The sequence below is a fragment of the Silurus aristotelis genome, assembly GCF_946808225.1.
Source record: "Silurus aristotelis genome assembly, chromosome: 14".
Taxonomy (NCBI): Eukaryota; Metazoa; Chordata; class Actinopteri; order Siluriformes; family Siluridae; genus Silurus; species Silurus aristotelis.
The window spans coordinates 19,118,908-19,139,527 of NC_139587.1; the positions used below are offsets into that span (position 1 = coordinate 19,118,908).

Below are 20,620 nucleotides of genomic sequence, written 5' to 3' on the forward strand. Positions count from 1 at the left end.
TGCTTGCATTTATTTATTCAACCAAAAGTTTTTTTGTATAAAGTTATGAATTGCACAGGAAGGCTGAAAACTTAATTTTCTTCTCTCTTTTAATAATTTTTTGACCAGGATCTTGTGAAGAACCACCTCATGTATGCAGTCAGAGAGGAAGTGGAAATCTTGAAAGAGCAGATCAAGGAGCTGGCTGAAAAGAACAACCAGCTGGAGCGTGAGAACAGCCTGCTGAAGAACTTGGCGAGCCCGGAGCAGCTGGAGAAGTTCCAGTCACGTCTTCCATCCGAGTCCCTGCTTCCGCTGGAAACACAGGGGATGGAGATGTCCGAACAGCGCAGCCAGTACAAAGGATCGGCTGTATAAGTGGCTCTGCATTGGGGCGGGCAGAGTCACAGCTCCCACCTGAAATGGACCTCACGAGTTGTCGTCGTTGTTGATGAGCAGCTTCCACATGAAGCTAGCTGTACAGACGGGGGTTTAAAAAAAAAAAAAAAAAAAAAGAACCCAAAAATCCGACCCAAATGAAAGCCTCCGACGTTCCCAGTGGCCTTTACCTCTTCTGTAATATCCGACAATCTCTTCGGACTTCTGCAGGAAAAGAGAGAGTAATGTAGGTTACAGTACGACCAGACCACCGGCCGCGTGGAAGTGGAACCCGGCCCAGCTTTTCTCTCGTTGCCGCTGAAGGACGAGAGGGGCTTGTCTGATGACAGTGCTGGTCCTAAAAAAAAAAAAAAAAAAGCACCAAGGGGATGTTTCCTCAGGGACTTGCTTTCAGAGTCACAAGAGCCCTACAATAAGTGGAGTTCTCAATGCTACAAGCTACCTGGTATTGCACAAGCCTATTGACTGTGCTTAAGACTCATAAGCTCACATTAGTGCCCTCACATGCACACATCCACAAGAGCTTATGTAGTTGAGCTGGACATTTTGGTCCATGCTATTACATTGGTGATTTGATTTGATTTTTTTTAAATCACATGCTTCATGAGAATCTTGTGTTCTTTGCTGATGGGGCTTGCTGCTTGTAAGGGATGTTCTGCTTTGTTTTTTCTTTTAGAAACTGAACAAAATCAACTCCTGTAAACTGTTGATTCTTTTGTGGAGGTAGTGATGTGTATAAAATTTGCTTAGTTCTGTAAATTAGCACATGATATAAAGTGATGGAATGATTGAGTGGAGCAGCATCTGCCTTTGCATGTTGCAGCTCCTTAAAAATGCCAATTTGCTCACTGGCCAGACTTTGTGTGTGTCTGAAGAAGACTACATGCTCTTGAGCTAACATTTCTAACTACCAAAGACTTACTTCATTCATACTCATGTCACTCATGACCGTGTCATGTGGCGATTGTATTTTGTTTTTAATTTTACATTTTTTATTTTCTGTCTACTTTGAGAAAACATGAGTGTTGTTGCTTTTTCTGTGTCCATTGAACAATGTTTTTTATAATGTATGGATACAAAATGCACATAGCAATAAACCTTATGTTTACACTAAATCTTTTCTGACTCGGATGCATTTACTTAAAACTAACGATAGTAATAGCAATAGATTTGAGAACATCTTCAGATATAGTGTAACATGGACGTGCAACATTTCGAGGTCCCAAAAAACAACAGATTCATACATGTTTCAGAATTAACGTGTTCAATTATGTAGTTAAAGGCAATCTGGCATGTCGATTGGTAAAAAGGTAAAAAGTTTTAATGACCTCAAACAATACCACATCAAATAGACTAATCTGAAATATGAAAATTGAGCATAATTTTCCTCCATGACCTTTTTACACACTTCTTGCACATCATGATTCAGGTAAATACTGTATATTTACCTACCATTTCAGGCTCCTGTTGAGCACATTATGCAATGTACTTATGACTTGAGATAAGATTTAGAAATCTTAAGTTGATAAGTATATCAACATCTGAAACTGGTGGAAGCTGCTTGCCATCAGTTACTCAGCAGATTTTGGAGGAAATCAGCCTTAAGCTTCTAATATGACCTCTAGCGTGCAAGAGTCGCACGCTGCTCGGGTCAAAGCAGAGAAAATCTCAACACTGGCACATTTAGTAAAACTGGAGCAGTGTTTGGTTCCCAGCTGGCAAGGGGGGACCTTGTCTGTTCGTGTTCGGTTCAATTTGCTCTGAAACAAAACCAATAGTACCAAAGTGTTTCAAATATCATGACTTAATATAGTTGAGCATTGAAATAGAGCAAAATGGAAATCGTATTCTTGTTTGTTCGCTTTGTAAACCAAATCATCTCGAGCCGTATGTGCGTTTTCTGTTTTATTTTATAAATAAAAGCGAAATCCCAATCTGAGATTGGAACAAAAACGTCCTCTCCACAATTCCTTTGGTTGGAATGTGAGTGCTGTTTTGGTGTGGCTGATGGCTTTCGGCCTGCGTGCTGTACTTAAGCTTGAGCCAAGAAATAAAAAAAGCAGCTTTTATGCAACTCTGTTATGTAACTCTCCAACATCTGGATGAGTATGAAGCCGAGAGCTGATCTGTATATCGGTACTAGACAGACTGTCGTCTGCCTTGCATGCAAATCAAGAACTTTTTGCTGTTAGGCCGTCTAAATAGCTGTAACAGACTTATCGGTGATAGCGCCTTGTCCTGGGAAGAGAGACGAGAGGTTTTTATTGTATGAATGTGTTGTTTTATTTCCCTGCAGTATGTGTGAAATAGGCTAAAATTATGATAAAATTGTTAGCATGTAATACATTTTGCGTGATAAACCATCCACCAGTGCACCAAGTTCACCAGCGCAGTTTATACACTATAGTCAGGTTTGCTATAATTTATATTTGTCTCTTGCCTAAATATAGTCCTGTAGAAGTGGGACGGCTCACCGCAGTGTAATGCTTGACATCAGCACAATGTGGAAAATGATGGGTGGTAAAGAATGCATGAAGCTTCTTAGATCCTTTATGCTTGGTTCAGGCAGGTGCATCCTGTATTAAAAGCAAAACAAAACACAGTTTTTACATCAGGAAGGGCCTGAGTGTATACATTGTACATATCATTAGGCTTTGGCTCACATCCCATCTCATGAAAAGCTTGTTTTTGTTTGTTTTTTTTGTTTTTTTTATTGCACAGTGGCTTTTAGCACGCGCTATACATGCTGGATATATAGAGACTTGCGTGAAAAATTGTGGAAAAGCATCAAATAAATCTCCTTTGCAGTGCATTAAAGTAAGACCGTGCAAGGTTGCGTGTACTATGCTGTGCAAAACATTAAGGGTCAGGCGAATCCTTCACTATTTAGAGTTCAACAAAACACAGCCCATTTCTACCTAAGTGGCACGTAAATCCTAACTACAAACACACAGCCCTGTATTATTTACATCCGCCGGCCCTCATTTCTGCCTTCCCGTGACTTTCATACACCTTCACGTACGATTCACATGGCTGGTAACATTCATAAATCCGCTATCTGTAAGCAGACATTTAATGTTAAACCTTATCCTTTTATTTTAGGCTTATTGAGGCTTCAGCAGATTACTTTATTCACCTTGTGAAAACTATTCAAAGGGCCCTTTCCAATATTTCAATATATTGTTTGTAAATGCAGTTCCTTGTAACTTAGATAGCACTCAAGTGGTTGTCCTTGCAAACAAACTATAAATATGATATAATGAAAGTAAGACCTTATGTATTAGTATGATTTATGCACTTAGCTCGAGAACTGGCATAATAGATTTTTAGCAAAGGAGGGTTTTAAGAAAAAAATTCCAGCTAGGCTATTTTAACCAGCTTCATATATTAAAGAAGGAACTAGTATTTGTATTAATAGTGACAATAACATGCACACACGCACGCACACGCACACACGCTTGCTGTAAATTTGTTCCCACACTGTTAAAGAGAGGTAAAGCTTGAGACAGGAGGTCAACAGTGAAAAGAAAAGCCACATGATTACTGGTTTAAAAAGTGCTTTCTGGCACAACTTCTGGAAATAATTGAGCATGTATATATATTTTTTAACTATTTAAATTCTACCAGTCATCCAGTATTTTATTTTAGGACTAAATCTTGAGAGATCACAGAGTGTACATTATGCTTGGAGTGCTGTGCTGTTCTCTGTTCCATGGCCAGGTGTTTCTCAGTGCAGAAATATATTTACACATTTGCTGCACTGCACTTATAAAATGCTGTGAAACGTCATTAGTGAAGCTGTGGTTTTCTTAACGCGATAGTGCCACCCTTTCATATATTCTCCAAAACTATTAGTATGCATGAAACCACCACAGGATGTGCCTTCCAACATGGTTGTTTAAGAAATGAAAAGCTACTCACTACATCATTAAGGGCTAAATAACTTGTTGCCAGATGAAAAAATAATCATTATGAAAAAGCACTGGGTTAATTTCTGCTATTACATATGTTACAACAGCAACAGCAACAACGACAACAACAACTACAAAAATATAGTCATTTTACTGAGAACTTTTAAGAAATGTTCCAAAACACTGACAATGGAGACTCCTTTCACAGTATATCACTGTCCTCATACTAACGCTTATCAAAATGCAGCTTATCATTGTATATATGTTTTCCTTCGATTAAATGCTATTAAATACCATTAATCAACAAAGAGAATTCAACAATGATATAGAATATTCGAATAATAATAATAAAAATAATGATAGTGATAATAATAATAATGTCTTAATGTATGATGAAAAGATTCAGAGGCTTTAAACAATATTATATCAATAAATCCTTTACCATTAATCAAAGGAATCCAGCAGAAGGTGTTGGAATGGGTGTAGTCTTTTTTTATTTTTTACCTGTGCATTCTGTAACCTCCTAGTTTCATTCTCTTCATGAAACTGTGTGGTATTAGCTATGTCAGGAATGTAGCTAACCGATGGCATCCCATGTTAACAAATATGGCAGAACAAAGGCAGAGAGCGTAGGGCCAAGGATCTCATTTAAAGCTGTAAAGTTCATGGGTCCACCTATAGGCATGTACATGCTTAGATTTAACCCAGAACTTAGTGTGAACACATTCACCTTGACCATGGTGGGTGGACACAGGAGGCCCAAGCATTACATAATACATCTGAGAGGTGCCAAGTTTTATTTTAGGACATTTCCCACTGTGCAAGACACCTGTTTCGAACATTTCGATGTTACTGAAGCTGATCTGGGTAATGGGTGAGATTAGCAATTGAGTGAATCTGCAGTGTTTTAAATCATTGTGAGGTGTTTTACAGTGAGGAATGCATGATGGCAAAAGCCCAGAGGCAGTTCATACATATGTTTGTCATGCAAAGTATGTCTAAGGATAGAATACTTGCCTTTAATCCTTATTATTTTGCTAATGTGAGCAGATGATATTTCTTGTGTCTCCAACTTATTCACAAACAAGTTATAATATTTTTTATTTGGTATTTTTTTTGTGTTGCTGTGGGTCTAGAGTAGAACAAATGTCAGTATCTGATCACGAGTGGTGAAAATGTTCCTGAAGGCTTTCTGGCAAAAGCATTTTTTTTTACAAAACTGGAGCAAGTTCGGTATATAAGTTTCACGGGGTGACCAAAGCAGCCAGGAGCTACATGAGTTTAAAGATTTTATGATATACATCATTTTTTGGGTTCTAAAGCAGTTACCTAGAATTTAAACTGAAACATTGATAAGTATAACAAGAGCAAACCAGCAATTTGACAAAAATGTTGCTGACCAGATTAATTTCAGATCTACAAATAATGCTTTTTTTTTTTACTATAGGGTCACAGTGAATATTAGGAACACTTTGTGTACACTCACAAACACCACATGCACATACACATACACATACACACTTGCACAGTCATTTCCTTCTAGTGGCAATTTAGAGTTTAGAGCCACCGTTTTGTTTTTGGGGAAATGCGAGGAAATTGGAAAACTGGAGAATGGATACAAGGAGAACATGCAAAACTCAAACGCAGAATTGTACACGGGACCCTTGAGACAGCACTTCATTTAATTCTTCCAGTTTTCATTTACATTCCTTAGTCCTGAAACACACGTGGAAAAAGTTTGTTTTCAAATCATAGAGCATGGAAATGTGGGCCTTTTTTCGTGACAACTAACACACACACACACACACACACACACACACACACACACACACACACACACACACACACACACACACACGCACACACATTCACATTTGTGCCATTTAGCAGATGCCCTTGTCCAGAGCGACGTGCAAAAATGCTTTGAGACTCACACACACCAAACTGAAAGAGGACGAATGCAGGTCAGTCTCAGCAGTCCTGCTGGTCTACACCTGACCTAGATTGAGAACGGATTATTGTGATTAACAAAAAGACCAATATTTGACAAATGGTGCAGTATTACTATTAAAACAGATACAAATGTACAGCACAGATTGTGAGTAGGTGGAAAGTGGACAGTGACCAAATGAATTTGGCCCTGCATCCTAAAACCATGACTACAATGTTCAAATACAAAATGTTCATTTTAGTGCAGAAGCATCTTCTAGGAATTACATTTTCTATACACTATTCTTCTAATGTAGTAGACTAAAGGTATTATATAACAAGTAAACTTTCTTCAAATCTCTCTTTTTTTATTTCAAATTTAATGTCATGATGGCTTTTTGTCACATGTACACTAAAGCACAGTAAAACTCTTTCTTCACATATACCAGCAATGTTGTATATCAGTCATATACAGAGGGTTTTAAAGCCTCACTCAAGGGCCCAAGAGTTGCAGTGAGTGGGGCTTGATCCCCTGACCAGTAACCCTGAGCATTAACCACTGAGCTACCACTTTCCTTTCCATACTGAATAGCGTCAGCATAGTGGTGCTCCCCTCTTAGTTGCCATCTCACAGCTTCAGGATTTGATCATGAGCTCGAGTTTAATGCTCTTTGAGATTTGCTAGTTCTCCCAATGTCCTTGTGAGCCTTACCTGGGTTATTAGATTTCTTCCACCTTCCACTATCATGTCAGCTGTATATAGCTGTAAATAAATATGTATAATGTATGAATTTGGTTCCCTTTAAATAGACCGGTGTCTCAGGATGTATCTCGTCTCATGCCTGCTGCTCTTGGTAGGCTCCAGATCCACGACTCAGACCAGAATAAGGCCATAAAGATGAATGAATCTGCAAATATTTGAAATGTTCTTCAAATAATTAACACTTCTGTTAAAAAAAAAAAAAACTAAACAAAAAACCACAATACTGTTCAAACTTGAAGGATTTTCTCAGAAGGACCACAGATCGAAATCCAGTTCTAGGTACTTTCAAACTGCACTGAAAGTCCTCTCAGAGGAATTTAGTGATTGGTTAGGAATTTTTAATGTGCTACTCTGGGATAACAATGTGTACATATTTTCAGAATGCCAGAACAAAATACACCTAGTACAAAAGTAAAAAGTTTCTGCCAGTAGAATAGTGATACTAAATACCCGATTGTATGTTATTGGATTGGTGTGTGGATGTAGGGTGTTGTCTCTGAATGAATGGAATATGTTCCCTAAACACTGTTTTCCCACCATGGGCCTCAGAAGTTTACAGTTTTCATAACATTTTGTGATAATAGCAGCCGTGGTACATTTTCCTGGGAATCATCTGAATCCTATTTTCTAAGTCTCTGACGCCAGAGGAGATGATAATGTTGGGAAATCTAATAACACCTCTTTCAGGTTCAGGTTGTTTTGAGTGATGTGTGAGGTCTGAAAAAGTGCGGTTAATAAAATCACCTCCGCTCCTTAGTAATGGCATTGTAAAGGCTTGACTAAGAGGACAACTCAGATGATATTATTTTACCATGGTTACATTTTTACGCAAAACCTCTAGTGTTCAATTTGGAAGCTGTTGTTCCAAGTTGCATGATTATGTAACCGTGTTTATTACTGTTTGTGTATGAGGGTTCGCGGTCTTTTGGACCTTATGGTAGACGCATTTCCCCTTAGGTTATCTGGTGGTACTGTAGTTGTCACTTTTCCACGGCTGCCTGCACACGTCAGGAAACGTCTGGCCGTAAACAGTGCAGGATATGACCTCGAGGACAGACTGTTAATAGCATATATTTTCAAAACAACGGATGTTTCTTCTGATACACCAGGTTTGGCATTTTCCCTGTGTCCTACCTGATATAGCACTATACATGAATGGATAGGTAATTTTTTTTAAGGTAGATATTGACACTAAGGCCATTTTAACATTGCTTTTACAACAAGCATCTTTTAAGTCTCTAATGTTGAAACCCGTTTCCTGAGATTGAAGCCCTGTGAAAAAAAAAAATCTATCAATATTTTACAACCAAAAAAAAAAAAAAAAATGCTGTAGAGACTGCTTAGGTTATTTATAATTTGCAAGACTGCTGTGTTCCTTGTTTTAACTCAAATCAGGAAACCAGTGCTGCCTGGTCGGTGACTATTTAAGGGAAATTTCTAAACAAGAGAATCCATGGAAGGGGCACAAAAACTGCTTTTAGACAATACTGAAAGCTAAGCATAAAAAAATATCACAGCTTATCTCCTTTATCTAGGAAGTCTATTTTTAAGACTGCCAGACTTTAAATAGCAACTAAGACACTTCTGTAAATGCTAAATCTTATAATTTCCTGACTCTACAGTGGCCCAGTGGTTCCCACAGTTCAAGCATATTACAACAGTTCCTCTCATGTAGCATGGGTGGGTTGTGAAATATGTGAAATAGGCTTGGGGTGTGAACATTATTGACTAATACAGGAATGTTTCTCTGGGGAGATCTTACACATTTCATGCTAAACATCACAAACATGTATTTTTGTCCAAAAAGCAAATTGCAGTTTCAAGCACCACAACAGGTTCAACCATTGCACACTTGTATCTATAGGAAATGCTCTTTGAATTAGCTAGCTTAGTAAAAATGGCTAATAACTATTCTATGAGTGAACAAATTCCCCAAATCAGTCATTTTTCTCATGAAGTTTATTATTGTAGTTGGGATTAAATAAAACTAGCTACTTGATCATTTTATCTAGCTAACTGTTAATTTGCTATTAGGATGCCAGATACCTACTGTACTTCTCTCATGATTGCTCACTCTCTCAAGAGCTAAGATATAGCTTTTGTTTTTTTACAGGTAAGGTTAAAGCTACCACATGTTTTTTTTTTTTTTTTGCAAGATTTGTGTAATACTTAAGGGATTATGCTATCTGTCCTCATTTGTGAGCTCGGTGATGTTCACGTTCATATAGTGCCATTATAATTGGGCTGAGGAAAGGCATGTCCCTGACATTATACAGAGAATCAGACATTTATACAATATATGTATATTTATTACATTATACACATTTTCATCTCCTGTAGATTTGCGTCCAAGCCTAAACAAATTTATAGTGTGCCTGTTTTTGAGCTCAGAACCAACCAACTATTTGACTTGAGCTAGAATGCAGATCCATTGGAGTCCACAAAATGTGAACTAAAATCATTAGTCTGAGTAAAATATACAAATGGAATGTGTGCATCTCACATCCTCAGTGTACAGAAACGTGCTTCCCAGTACAAAATATGCAAAGTAAAAACACACCACTTTAGAATACAGCACATTTGATTACAATGTGTCAAAGTTTCCACGCCCAAAAAGGCTGCTGAGTGCTCTTTAAAATGAGTTACAGCCTGCCATTAAGCTAACATCATACTGTCATGAAAAATGTCTTAAAAAAAATAAAATGTTAATCGCTTGAGCTAACACACCTGTGTAACATCATGGGAGTCGAAGCCTGAAGTGAGCCACTATCATTGCCTGTTTTTGCCGTGTCATGCTATCATATAATTACACATCAGAAATATCATCTGCATTGGAAGACCCGTTTTCCTGAGCAAATGAGTACAGAGTGTTCCCTATAGATTTTATGACTTTCTTGTGGTATAGAGACAGCTGTAGCACACATTATGAGCATGCACGTGCTGTAAAATGTGCAGCCCTCTGCACGTTCGCCATGCGTTTGCACACAATATTGTTTTTGCACCCTTTAAAGTACACAGATGGAACATTTTCCAGGCAAAATCAAGTCCATCGTGTTTGCACAATCAATTCATTTACATTTTTATTAAATCGCTTTCGTGTACATACAAAACAAAAAAAGTGGAGCCATAAAATTGTACGAGTTTTACCCATTAATCATTTCGAAGGTCCTTAGAAGGTCCTTTATACGCTAAATAAGTACATAAGCACGTCTGTTTTGCAGCAAAAGTGCAGATAGGCTATTTATAATGTGTCAAATTATGCCATTTAGCTTTATTTTTATTTTTTTTACAGTTCTTAGAAAGCTAATTAAATTTCCTTAAGGTAATATGGCATAACTGTGTTTTTACATGAGGTAATGTCGCATTGCAGGACAGGGTGAAATGTTGTAAACAGCAGCTTTAGAGAAACCGAATGTTCCAGATGTTTCACATGTTGCTCAGTTTCAAAAATGAAATATCTCAGGTTGTCATGTAACACAAACAAACAAGCTAAAATCATAAGGTTCAGTGAATAACTCGTGAAAGCTTTGAGAGTAGCTAATTAAAACGTCTCCTAGTGGATGTTGACAGGTGCAGGAAAATCTTGACAGGCCAAATATTTTACTAGCATTTTGACTTTGACTCCTGTAATAGTGCATGATGGATTTAATGCAGTCATTTAGGCACCATGGCAGCTTTGCAGACAAATGAGGCATGCTAGGCTATATTGCACACACACACACACATATATATATATGTGTCCACACCTCGTGCTGTGCTTCAGGTGCAGAAACTGGCTTCATAAAACAGATGCTTGAGTGCTGCCATCGTTGCTTTAGAGGTTACAGAAGCTATTGCATGGATGGTATCCAAGAAGGAAGCCTCTTCTGAAGCTGGATCACTAAAAAGCTTGCATACAGTTGGCTGGTAACAATACGTCCAAGAGCATTTATTAGTGGAACCATGGTGGGGGTAGCATCATGATCTGGGGCTGCATAAGTGCTGCTGGTACTGGGGAGCTGCGGTTCGTTGAGGGAAACATGGATTTTAACATGTACTGTGACATTCTATTGAGCACCTGTCTGGCATCCTCAAGCAGAAGGTGGAGAAGCGCCTGTGTCTAACATCCAGCAGCTCCGTAATGTCATTATGGAGGAGTGGAAGAGAATTTTAGCAACAACCTGTGCAGCTCTGGTAAATTCCTTGCCCAGGAGGATTAAGGGATGCTAGATAACAATATTGTTTAGACAAAAAATGTATACTTTGGACACAGTTTTGACATGTTCACTTAGGGTTTGTTGTAAGGTATTTTGACAGTAATGACTGTGTGTTGAGTTATTTTTAGAGGACAAATCTGTACTGCAATACAAGCTGCACATCGACTACTCTACTAATACTCTATGCTAAATATATCCAAATTTAATTTATATAGTATTGTCCCTCGAAAAGGTATACTAAAATGGTTGCTAAAATGTGAGGGGTGTACTCACTTTTGTAAGATACTGTGTGTGTGTGTGTGCGTGCGTGTGTGTGTGTGTGTGTGTGTGTGTGTGTGTGTGTGTGTGTGTGTGTAAATGGCATTGACTAAAAGACAGGAGGCAGAGTTGGAAGTGGCAGAGTTGAAGATGCTGAGATTTTCATTGGGAGTAACGAGAATGAGCAGGATTAGAAATTCGTTTATTAGAGGGACAGCGCATGTAGGACGTTTTCGAGAAAAGGTGAGAAGCGCGATTGAGATGGTTTGGACATGTGCAGAGGAGGGACATGGGGTATATAATTAGGAGAATGCTAAGGATAGAGCCACCAGGCAGGAGAAAAAGAGGAAGGCCTATATATATAAATATATATATATTAATCATGAAAAAACACGCCATGATGCACACATCCAGCAATTACGACCGTCCATGTGGAAACAGCAAAAATATCATTTGGTGTCCTGATGATTTATGTAATTTAAAACACTATAATTACTTTGACATTTACAAAAGTATGGTTTCACTAATAATAAACATTCAGTATTGGTTAAAAAAATAAATAAACTGTTTGCTGGATTGGTTTTAAACCACCTGACAAATCTATTCTAGTGTCTTTTTATTCTTCATAATCTTCCTCTTACTCTTATTACTATTAGGACAGTTATGGTACAAGTAGTACTAGTAGTAGTAGTAATAGTGTAGGTAATAATATATGCTTTAAATTGACTTTTACTTTTCACTTCCAGCTAATTGCCATACAATACACTAAGCAAAATTAATTAAGACTGAGGCAAGCAAAATTTTTCACACCAAGACCACCAAGGAACATTGCACTTTTACAGTTAAAATGAAAATGATTATGGTAGTTGTGTTTAAATGTGGCTGGGAATACACCACTGCTCGAGGTTTCAAAGCAACTTTAACAGTCCAGGATGGCAGTTTTATTTGATTACAGCATATGTGCTCTTATGGGTTGCGCAAAAAAACCCAGCTCCTCATTAAATGTCTGCAGAATATTAAAGCGCATGGCTTGGGTATGCAGAGTGCAAGGACTTGTTTTGGAAAACGGCTGTAAAATTCCCAGCTGTTACTGACTACCACGCTGACTTTAAACAGGAACCTGTGTGCACACACACATGCACACACACGCATGCGCACACACGCAACAATATATACAAACTCACGTGGGCACAAATGTAAACAAACATATGCATACTGCCAATTTGTGTTTATGTCCAGTAATAAAATCATGCTTTAGATAAATCTGAGGCTCCACACTGCGTCAAGACAAATATTGTGGACCAAGTTTTAAGTAAATACTATGAAAAGAAACATCGGCCCTCTGTAACCTTTGAACTCTCACCCACTAATCCCAGTACATTTGAAACAATGCAGACGTCTAAACGTGACATCACAGCAGCCGCTTTAAGGATTTATTGATAATACCTGAATGTTCTCAATACCAAATGGATCAACAACAATGTTGAGTCATTACATGCATATGTTTACGTTGTAATGTCCTCATCTCTTATTTTCCATTTGGGGGGTCGTGGTAGCCCATTAGAGAGTCTGAACATTGTGTTTAAAGTTGTCATGGTTTGTAGACAGACCACATTGACACACTGCAGACTGATAAGGTTAGAAAATGAACGTGGTACGGGTTTACGAAGGTGGTTAAGACTCCGAACTGTATGGTTGATTAAATGCTCCAAAACAGACTAAAGGAGTAATAATATATATAACAGTAATAACACAGGCTAATCAAAAGATAGAATTGAATATTAATATTATTAATAATCCTAATAATGATAATAATAATAATAATAACAATTATGATGATGATGATGATGATAAAAAAAAACATATTATTATTATTATTATTATTATTATTATTATTATTGATTTTTCTCATTGGGTGTTACATATAATATAGACAAAGAAAAAAAAATTCCAATCTATTGTATGGAGAAAAAATAACAAATAACCAGTAAATAAATAACAAGCAAATAAATGCCACAGCCATTTATGGACAGGTCATGAGAGCATAGTTGTCATGCATTCTAGGAGGTATGACATACTTCCTCCCATTTGTTAACCACAGTTACACTACTCATTCAGAGCATCTCTGAATTCATGCATGTAAAAGAGGGCAGATAGCCAATAAAGGGAGCATGGCAGATTACTGATTAGCACGTTTGATTTGCATCTCCAGTACCTTCATGCTGTGTGAGTTCTCCTGGTGTTTTAGGGTTTTCCTCTGGTTACTCTGGTTCCCTGGCATAGGCTCTCGGCTACCCAGCAATCCTGTGTAGGATAAATAGATAAGAAAATAGAAAGATATGACAGATTAAAACATTTCTAAAATTTGTACAATGAAGAAAACCTTCATAATAGAATTTAAATGTAACATAACTGTATATAGACATGACTGTGTTTTCTGATAATAAGGAATCTTATATATTTGTGATCTTTGTAGATGTGCGCATAATATCTATGAAACCATGAAAATTACCCTGAAAATTTCAAACCATAATAATACCCTAGGAACTAAATGAATCTATACACACAACCCTTCACTCTTTTTAAGCTAAGAAGCTTTGAGTGATTGTACTTGTGTCAATGTGTGTTATAAGATATACAGTCACACAAAGACTTAGAGCATGTGGCCCGAACCGATACCCCGTGGCTAATATTTCAACTGATGCCAACCAAACAATTCAACGCAAAGGTTTGTGGACACATGACCAAGATTAGACGATAAGATTTTGTTATGTGTGTTGAACATTATGTTCTGCATTAAGTCCACATTTGCACTTATAATTCCCTCCACACTTCTGTGAGAATGTTCCACTAGATTTTGGAGTGTGCTGGTGGAGGTTTGTGCTCATTCAGCCACAAGGGTGTTAGTAAACTCATGTACTGATGTAGATGAGGTGAGGAGGCCTGGGTTGCAGTGAGCGTTCCAATTCATACCAAAGGTGTTCAATAGGTTTGAGGTCAGAGTTCTATAGTAGGCCTCTCAAGAACTTTCACTCCAACCCATGTAAGCCACATGTTCATGGAGCTGGCTTTGTGTAGAAGGCATTGTCATACTGGAACAGGTTTGGGTCTTCTAGTTGAAGTGAAATGACAACTTAACTCTACTGCATGAAAACACATTTAACACAACTGTGTGTCCTCAACTTTGTGGTAACAGCTTGGTGAAAAAGTACATATGGCTGGAAAAGTCAGTTGCCAATACTTTTGTCCTTCCAGTGTATCTTTAAAAGTATTATATGTCAAGTTTTTGCTTAGAATTCCTAAAAATGTAAAGTATGATATAAGTTTATGGAATTGTAGAGCAAATCAGTACAAAGGCTTCAAGATCACACACACACACACACACACACACACACACACACACACACACACACACACACACACACACACACACACACACACACACACACAGTCTTAAATGTCATCTTTTAGACTGCCCGATTGCTCTCAGTAGACTTTCAGGTTGTCAAATACCCTGCCATAACACACACAGTTAACAGCGACACCTCAAACACACACTAATCGACAATCAGCATTGACAGCTGTGTGCACATTTGGGCATGAGAATATTTGAACCGATTGTACTGCGCAATACAGTCTGTCTCAGTTGGACATGTGCCTCCACACTTTCTGAGAAGATCTGCTCTTCTTCCAAACTGCTCATGTACACAAAGCTGCTTTAAGCTTCTGACTATTTTTCTATAAACACAACCTGAAAATAATTTTGTCAGAATGCAATTATACGTATTTTCGCTTTGCACAAGTCAGAATGCAGGAGGTCAGAACAGCCTGCAGGCGATCGATTTGAGACTATAAAACACTCTACTGCTATGTTGCACGTTCTGCTCAGTGAAGTTTGTTGCCTCAACATAACTTAAAAGCGGTAGTGTTATTTAAATTCCAGGTCAAAGCTCATTTATGTCCTGGTAAATATAAAAAAAAATAAATAAACAGTCCCTTATGGAAATATATATTACCAATGATCCTGTAAATGTGAATGAACCCAGATAAACCCATTAACTAACTACAACATTGCGTGCAACAAACAATTAAGCTGTTTTGGAAGCAAAGGGAAGCTCTATCCTGTATTAGTGTGATTAGTGCTCTTAAAGAAAGTGCTTGGGGAGTGCATAGTTAAAGCCTTCAAACTAATTTTGTATCAGCCCTGTTCCCGGCTGTGATTATAAAAGCTAGTTACCTTACATCCAGGAACGACATTACAAGTCTGGATTAGCGTGTGATTAAAACAGCTTAGTTTACTTGGCTGACAGCATTATAAATAGCGAATAAAGCCCTATGTTTACACAGAGGAAAATACTAACCCTAAATCCCTTGCCTGTTCTCTTATTGACCTGTTTAATGCAGTTTAATTCACATCTCATCTTCTCCCGCTTATCCAGGGCCGGGTCGCGGTGCAGTTTAATTGATTTGTTTATTTTATTTTGACATATATACGATTTATTCAGTATTTAAGTCTCTCTTCGGTGATGTCAACAGACGATTCATTATTAATCACTAACAACAAGGAGCCTATTCCCAGGAAGCCTATGTTTTCAACTCTATGTCTAAGACACACTCTTTTCTTTTTTTTTTTTTTGTGAAGTTCATTGAGGCCAATGAGCCTCTCTGGCTGGAACACATCCCGTGCTCCTGATGCAGGCAGCAGTGAGTGTGTACACGCTCTGAGGCGTTGGTGTTTAGTGTACAGTGTCCTCAATCCATCATCCCATGTCAAAACCTCGCACGACACAAAGCAGGCGCAGGACTGGGCTGCCGGGAGATTTAGCTTTGTTGACAATACGTACTGAGCATCATTTTCAAAGATATCTATCTATCTATCTATCTATCTATCTATCTATCTATCTATCTATCTATCTATCTATCTATCTATCTATCTATCTATCTATCTATCTATCTATCTATCTATCCATCCATCCATCCATCCATCCATCCATCCATCCATCCATCCATCCATCCATCCATCCATCCATCTATCATACTGTGGTGCATCTATAGGCTTAAAACTGCACTTTTAAACTGTTTCATCTCTCAAAGCGAACAACATTTGGTGGCTCATAGGCTTTAAACATTGACATGTGGAAGATCAAGGGAAATTCTGAAGGCTGCAAAGTGGATTTTTGGCGTCGTGTTCCATATTTAATTTTTATACACAGAAACAATGACCTCTTACTTTTAACTTACATGAAAGGCTGATATTATTGTAAGAGGAAAAGGGTGCTAGCAGGAAAAGGGTGTTCAAGTTTCCTTTTCTTTTTCTTGTTTATCAGTGTCTGAACCAGTGATCTTAAACCAGGGACTAGGATTCAGACAGAACTCTAATCTTGTCTCTCATTAATCAATGTCTTTAGACTGAGTGTGTAAATACCCAGCTTTTGTGAGCTTCTCACTGATGGAAAAGGTGCACTGGGTTGGAAAATAGATAAAGTACATACAAATAAATGAAGTTGCACAGGGCAATTCATAGTTTATCTGTATAATGGACATATGAATTGATTAAATATGTAATAATCTACTTATTAAAAAGAAACAAATCTGCTTGTTTATTTTTTATTTTTTTTTAGCACCCACTCCATGATTAGTTCGCTCTTACAAACTCCCATAGTAATGCAAAGGTTAACGAGTTGGTCAAATATTCCACCTATCGCTTTCATTTGTATGAATTTAAATTTAGCCCCAATGGCTTTGAATATACAGATTCGGGGTAAAAAAAAGTTTCACAAGTTTAGCTAAAGACAAAAAAGGTTTCTTTTGAATTTTGATGTAGCTTGTTAAGGTGTTACTGATGACCCAAAGGTAAATTGGGAAAGATTTAATAATAAATTTGCCTTTATTAATAAACATGCCAAGACCTGTCTTGACTTGGCATTGAACAAAATTTACAATCACACTGTGAGCATGATGTTTCACTTTCTATTTCTAGTTTTTTTTTTAGGATGGTGACTTCTTGTTCTTTTACAGTAACACACCAAACATCTAACCATAAGAAATCATCAGTACACATATGAATATTCTGCTGTGTTTTGTTTTGTTTTTTAAGTATGAAGAAAAAATTCTAGAAAATTTCAATTTCCTTTTATTTAACCTTTTTGACATCTTGCTCACGGTTCAAATGCAATTTAATGTGTTTTTTTTTACCTTAGAGTTAAGTGTTGAGTGTAGAACGACTCTCTTGTGGCACGTTGTGAATTCACACCTCAACAGCCTGTGTTACAGCTCAGCAGTTTGCTCTAATTAATAAAATACCGAGGTTTTAAACACCTTAATTTGCTGTTTACTGGATAGAAACTGGCAGCAACCCTTCCAGAGTGTCTGCAAGGCAAATTGAAAAAAACTTTGTCATAGTTTTTCTTTCCAGTTGGCAGCATGATGGGTGGTTTTAGAAGGGCAGATTATTGTGCAATGTTTCTTTGTTAGAGCAGAACAGCACTTTGGCTGTGGGAAGAGGTGTAATGCACATACATCCTGTCTGGACCTTTTCCCCCCTGATCATCTCTATTTTCAACCTTTTTTTTTCTTTTCTTTTCCCTTTCAGTGATTCAATGACTGTAATAGGTGACAGTCACGTACTGGAAAGCTGTATTTATTTATTTATTTATTTATTTTGTTTATTTATTTATTTATTTATTTATTTATTTATTAATTTTACACATTTATAGGAAAATTTAATAAAATAACAGCAAGTTAACCATATTTAATCATTAGCTTTCTTTATTCCTTTGATGCATTATATATAAAATTTGGCCAAATAGCATATTGTAACATACTATAGTTTGGACATAACGTGTTCATATTCTCTGATGTAGACCCTTTAATGCAGGTCTATTAATCTTTTAAAAACAACACATCTGAAATCCACCAAAGAAACGACAGGCCCTACCGAGAAAAAAAAAAATGACTTAAGACTTTACAGTAACTCTCTATAAGCACTCCTTAGCTGATTCTTTGATAAGAGTTAATAATATACATATAAGTGTATAAGTGTATATGCTCAGGAAGTTGTTATTTATCAAAGAAACAGGATATATTATGCTGTATATAGAAACTTCTGGGAATATGTTAATATATTATAGAGTACTATTTATTCTGCAGCTCAGGATATTGTTCTTCATGTCTTAATGGTAGTTAATGTTTGAACTTAAAAACCTTTGTGTTACTCAGATAGGACACTTAGATCACATCAGACGTTTTTTTTCGAAACAATTTCTATGAACCTGCATGAACAAAAACTGCAAATAACATTTTATCACCTATCACTGTACACCTCAACAACAATGAACTGCGATAAATGGATAATTGGTGCCACCCAGATGAGGATAAGTTCCCTTTTAAGTCTGGTTGCTCTCAAAGATTCTTCCTCATGCCATCTCAGGGAGTTTTTCCTTGCCACAGTTTTTCCTGGCCTGCTCATTAAGGACAAACTTACAATTACAAGGAACAAACTTATACATGCTTATAAATGCTTTTATTGCTGTTTTATCTGTGTAAATCTGCTTTGATACAATGTCCATTGTTAAAAGCAGTATACAAATAAAAATACATTAAATGTAATTGTTGAACTGTGCAATTATCGTGGATGCATGTGCAAGCAATTTATTCCAAGAATACACAAAAGAAATAAAAAAATAAAGCAAAAAAACTTTAGCAAAAAAACAGGCTAAACACAACACAAACTCAACCGGGAAACAAAAGGGAGCTAATTAGAGAAAGCAGAAGATAGGTGTGAGTAATCAATGAGCCATGTGATTTGCAGGCCTCTGGATATTATATCCTTGTTGTCCTATTTCATGGATGAAACCACATCTGATGTGATGTAAAAAATACTGATGTGAAAATCAACAACAACAAAAGAATTTAGAAGTCTTTAAATATTTTATTTGTAATATTTTATTTGTTCAATATATTGACCAGCATAAATATGTACTGTATTTCTTATTGGCTGAAAATAGAATAAATATGTTTTCCTGTCATATCTTAATTATTATTGTTTGCTATCAACTACCTAACATTAATACTGAGTGGTCTTTCGACCCATTCTTTATTTCTTTATGTCTATTTGGCCATTTTGAGTATTCTCTTTTGCTGTTTATTATGGAAGAATGTAACTCTTTTAGTTTTACGTGCAAAGCTCGTAATGTGTGTGTGTGTGTGTGTGTGTGTGTGTGTGTGTGCGCGTATGTGTATGTGTATACATTTCCTATTCCAGAGAAAGACTAACTTACTTTGGACTCTGCTCTTTGACCAATTACTTGTCTGCCATGTTCTCCTGTTTATATTGGCAGCAGCTTGTGGCTGATAAATACTCTTGCAGTGATAAAGTCTTGCAGGTGACTCGTTTTGCGTTAGACCTGACAAGTCCAAAAAGAGAATTTTTATTTATTTATTTTTGAACAACGGACTGGAGTCATGCACCTAAACATGGAAACACGGTCAACACTGGGAAACCTGAGCGCCTGTATTTTCCAGAAAAAAATGTGGTAAAGCCAGTATGCTTAGGTGAAGAGTTTAGAGATTAGAAATATTTTGTATTCATTCTCAGGAACTTCCAGGAAACACATAAAGGGAAAATGCTCTTCAGTGTTAGTGTGGATGAACCAAAAACGAAAGCGTAAAAGTCTGATCTGAAGTCTATGATCATCATAAACCTGAGCTATGTCAAATTCACTACTTCTTTCTCACCAACCACTTGTTTCCTGTTAAGGGTTGACCCAGAGCCTTTCCAAGGAATAAAGGATGTAAGGTGGAATACACCCTGGAAGAGAAGCCAGATGGGACATACACATTCACACTCCCTTTCACACCTGTGAGGAAACCTGAGAATACACACGTGTAATGTTGCACAGACAGTACCCTGAGCTGATGGCCAGAATGATTGATGTAAAGGGAAGATTTAATCACTATTCTGTTACAGGCAAACAAGCGTAGGTGTCCCTCAGTATTATTTGGCATATTTTGTGCAATGCCAATCCCATAACATAATATCATGGATCAACGTGTTCAAACCTACAATAGTTTTGCTATGGGTTTTACTGCCGTTACTGAATAATTCATAGTATGCAGTCATGTTAGAAATAATGTGTGCAGCAGTTATAGGTTAAACTGCCAAAGAGAAAGAAAGAAAAGTCAAA

General features: G+C 37.2%; 1 protein-coding gene and 1 long non-coding RNA gene across 5 annotated transcripts in view; one reads left to right on the top strand and one right to left on the bottom strand.

Moving 5' to 3' along the window:
- The window catches only part of tsc22d3 (TSC22 domain family, member 3), a 30,896-nt gene extending 29,403 nt beyond the window's left edge, over positions 1–1,493 (top strand). Inside the window, exon 3 of the mRNA XM_083561665.1 lies at positions 109–1,493. Within this exon, the coding sequence (XP_083417791.1) occupies positions 109–357 (249 nt within the window). The 3' untranslated portion in view covers positions 358–1,493. The remainder of the gene's footprint in view (positions 1–108) is intronic.
- Positions 1,494–5,961: 4,468 nt separating this feature from the next.
- The window catches only part of LOC310737363, a 49,309-nt gene continuing 34,650 nt past the window's right edge, over positions 5,962–20,620 (bottom strand). Inside the window, exons 2-5 of one of the 4 annotated variants that reach the window (XR_014536803.1) lie at positions 13,651–13,739; positions 6,931–7,126; positions 6,224–6,288; positions 5,962–6,005 (exon numbers count right to left, since the gene is read on the bottom strand). This is a non-coding gene — a long non-coding RNA (uncharacterized lncRNA). Of the gene's footprint in view, positions 6,077–6,137; positions 7,127–13,650; positions 13,740–20,620 lie in introns of all 4 variants that reach the window. The other 3 variants (XR_014536804.1, XR_014536805.1, XR_014536806.1) reach the window with 3 other exon arrangements.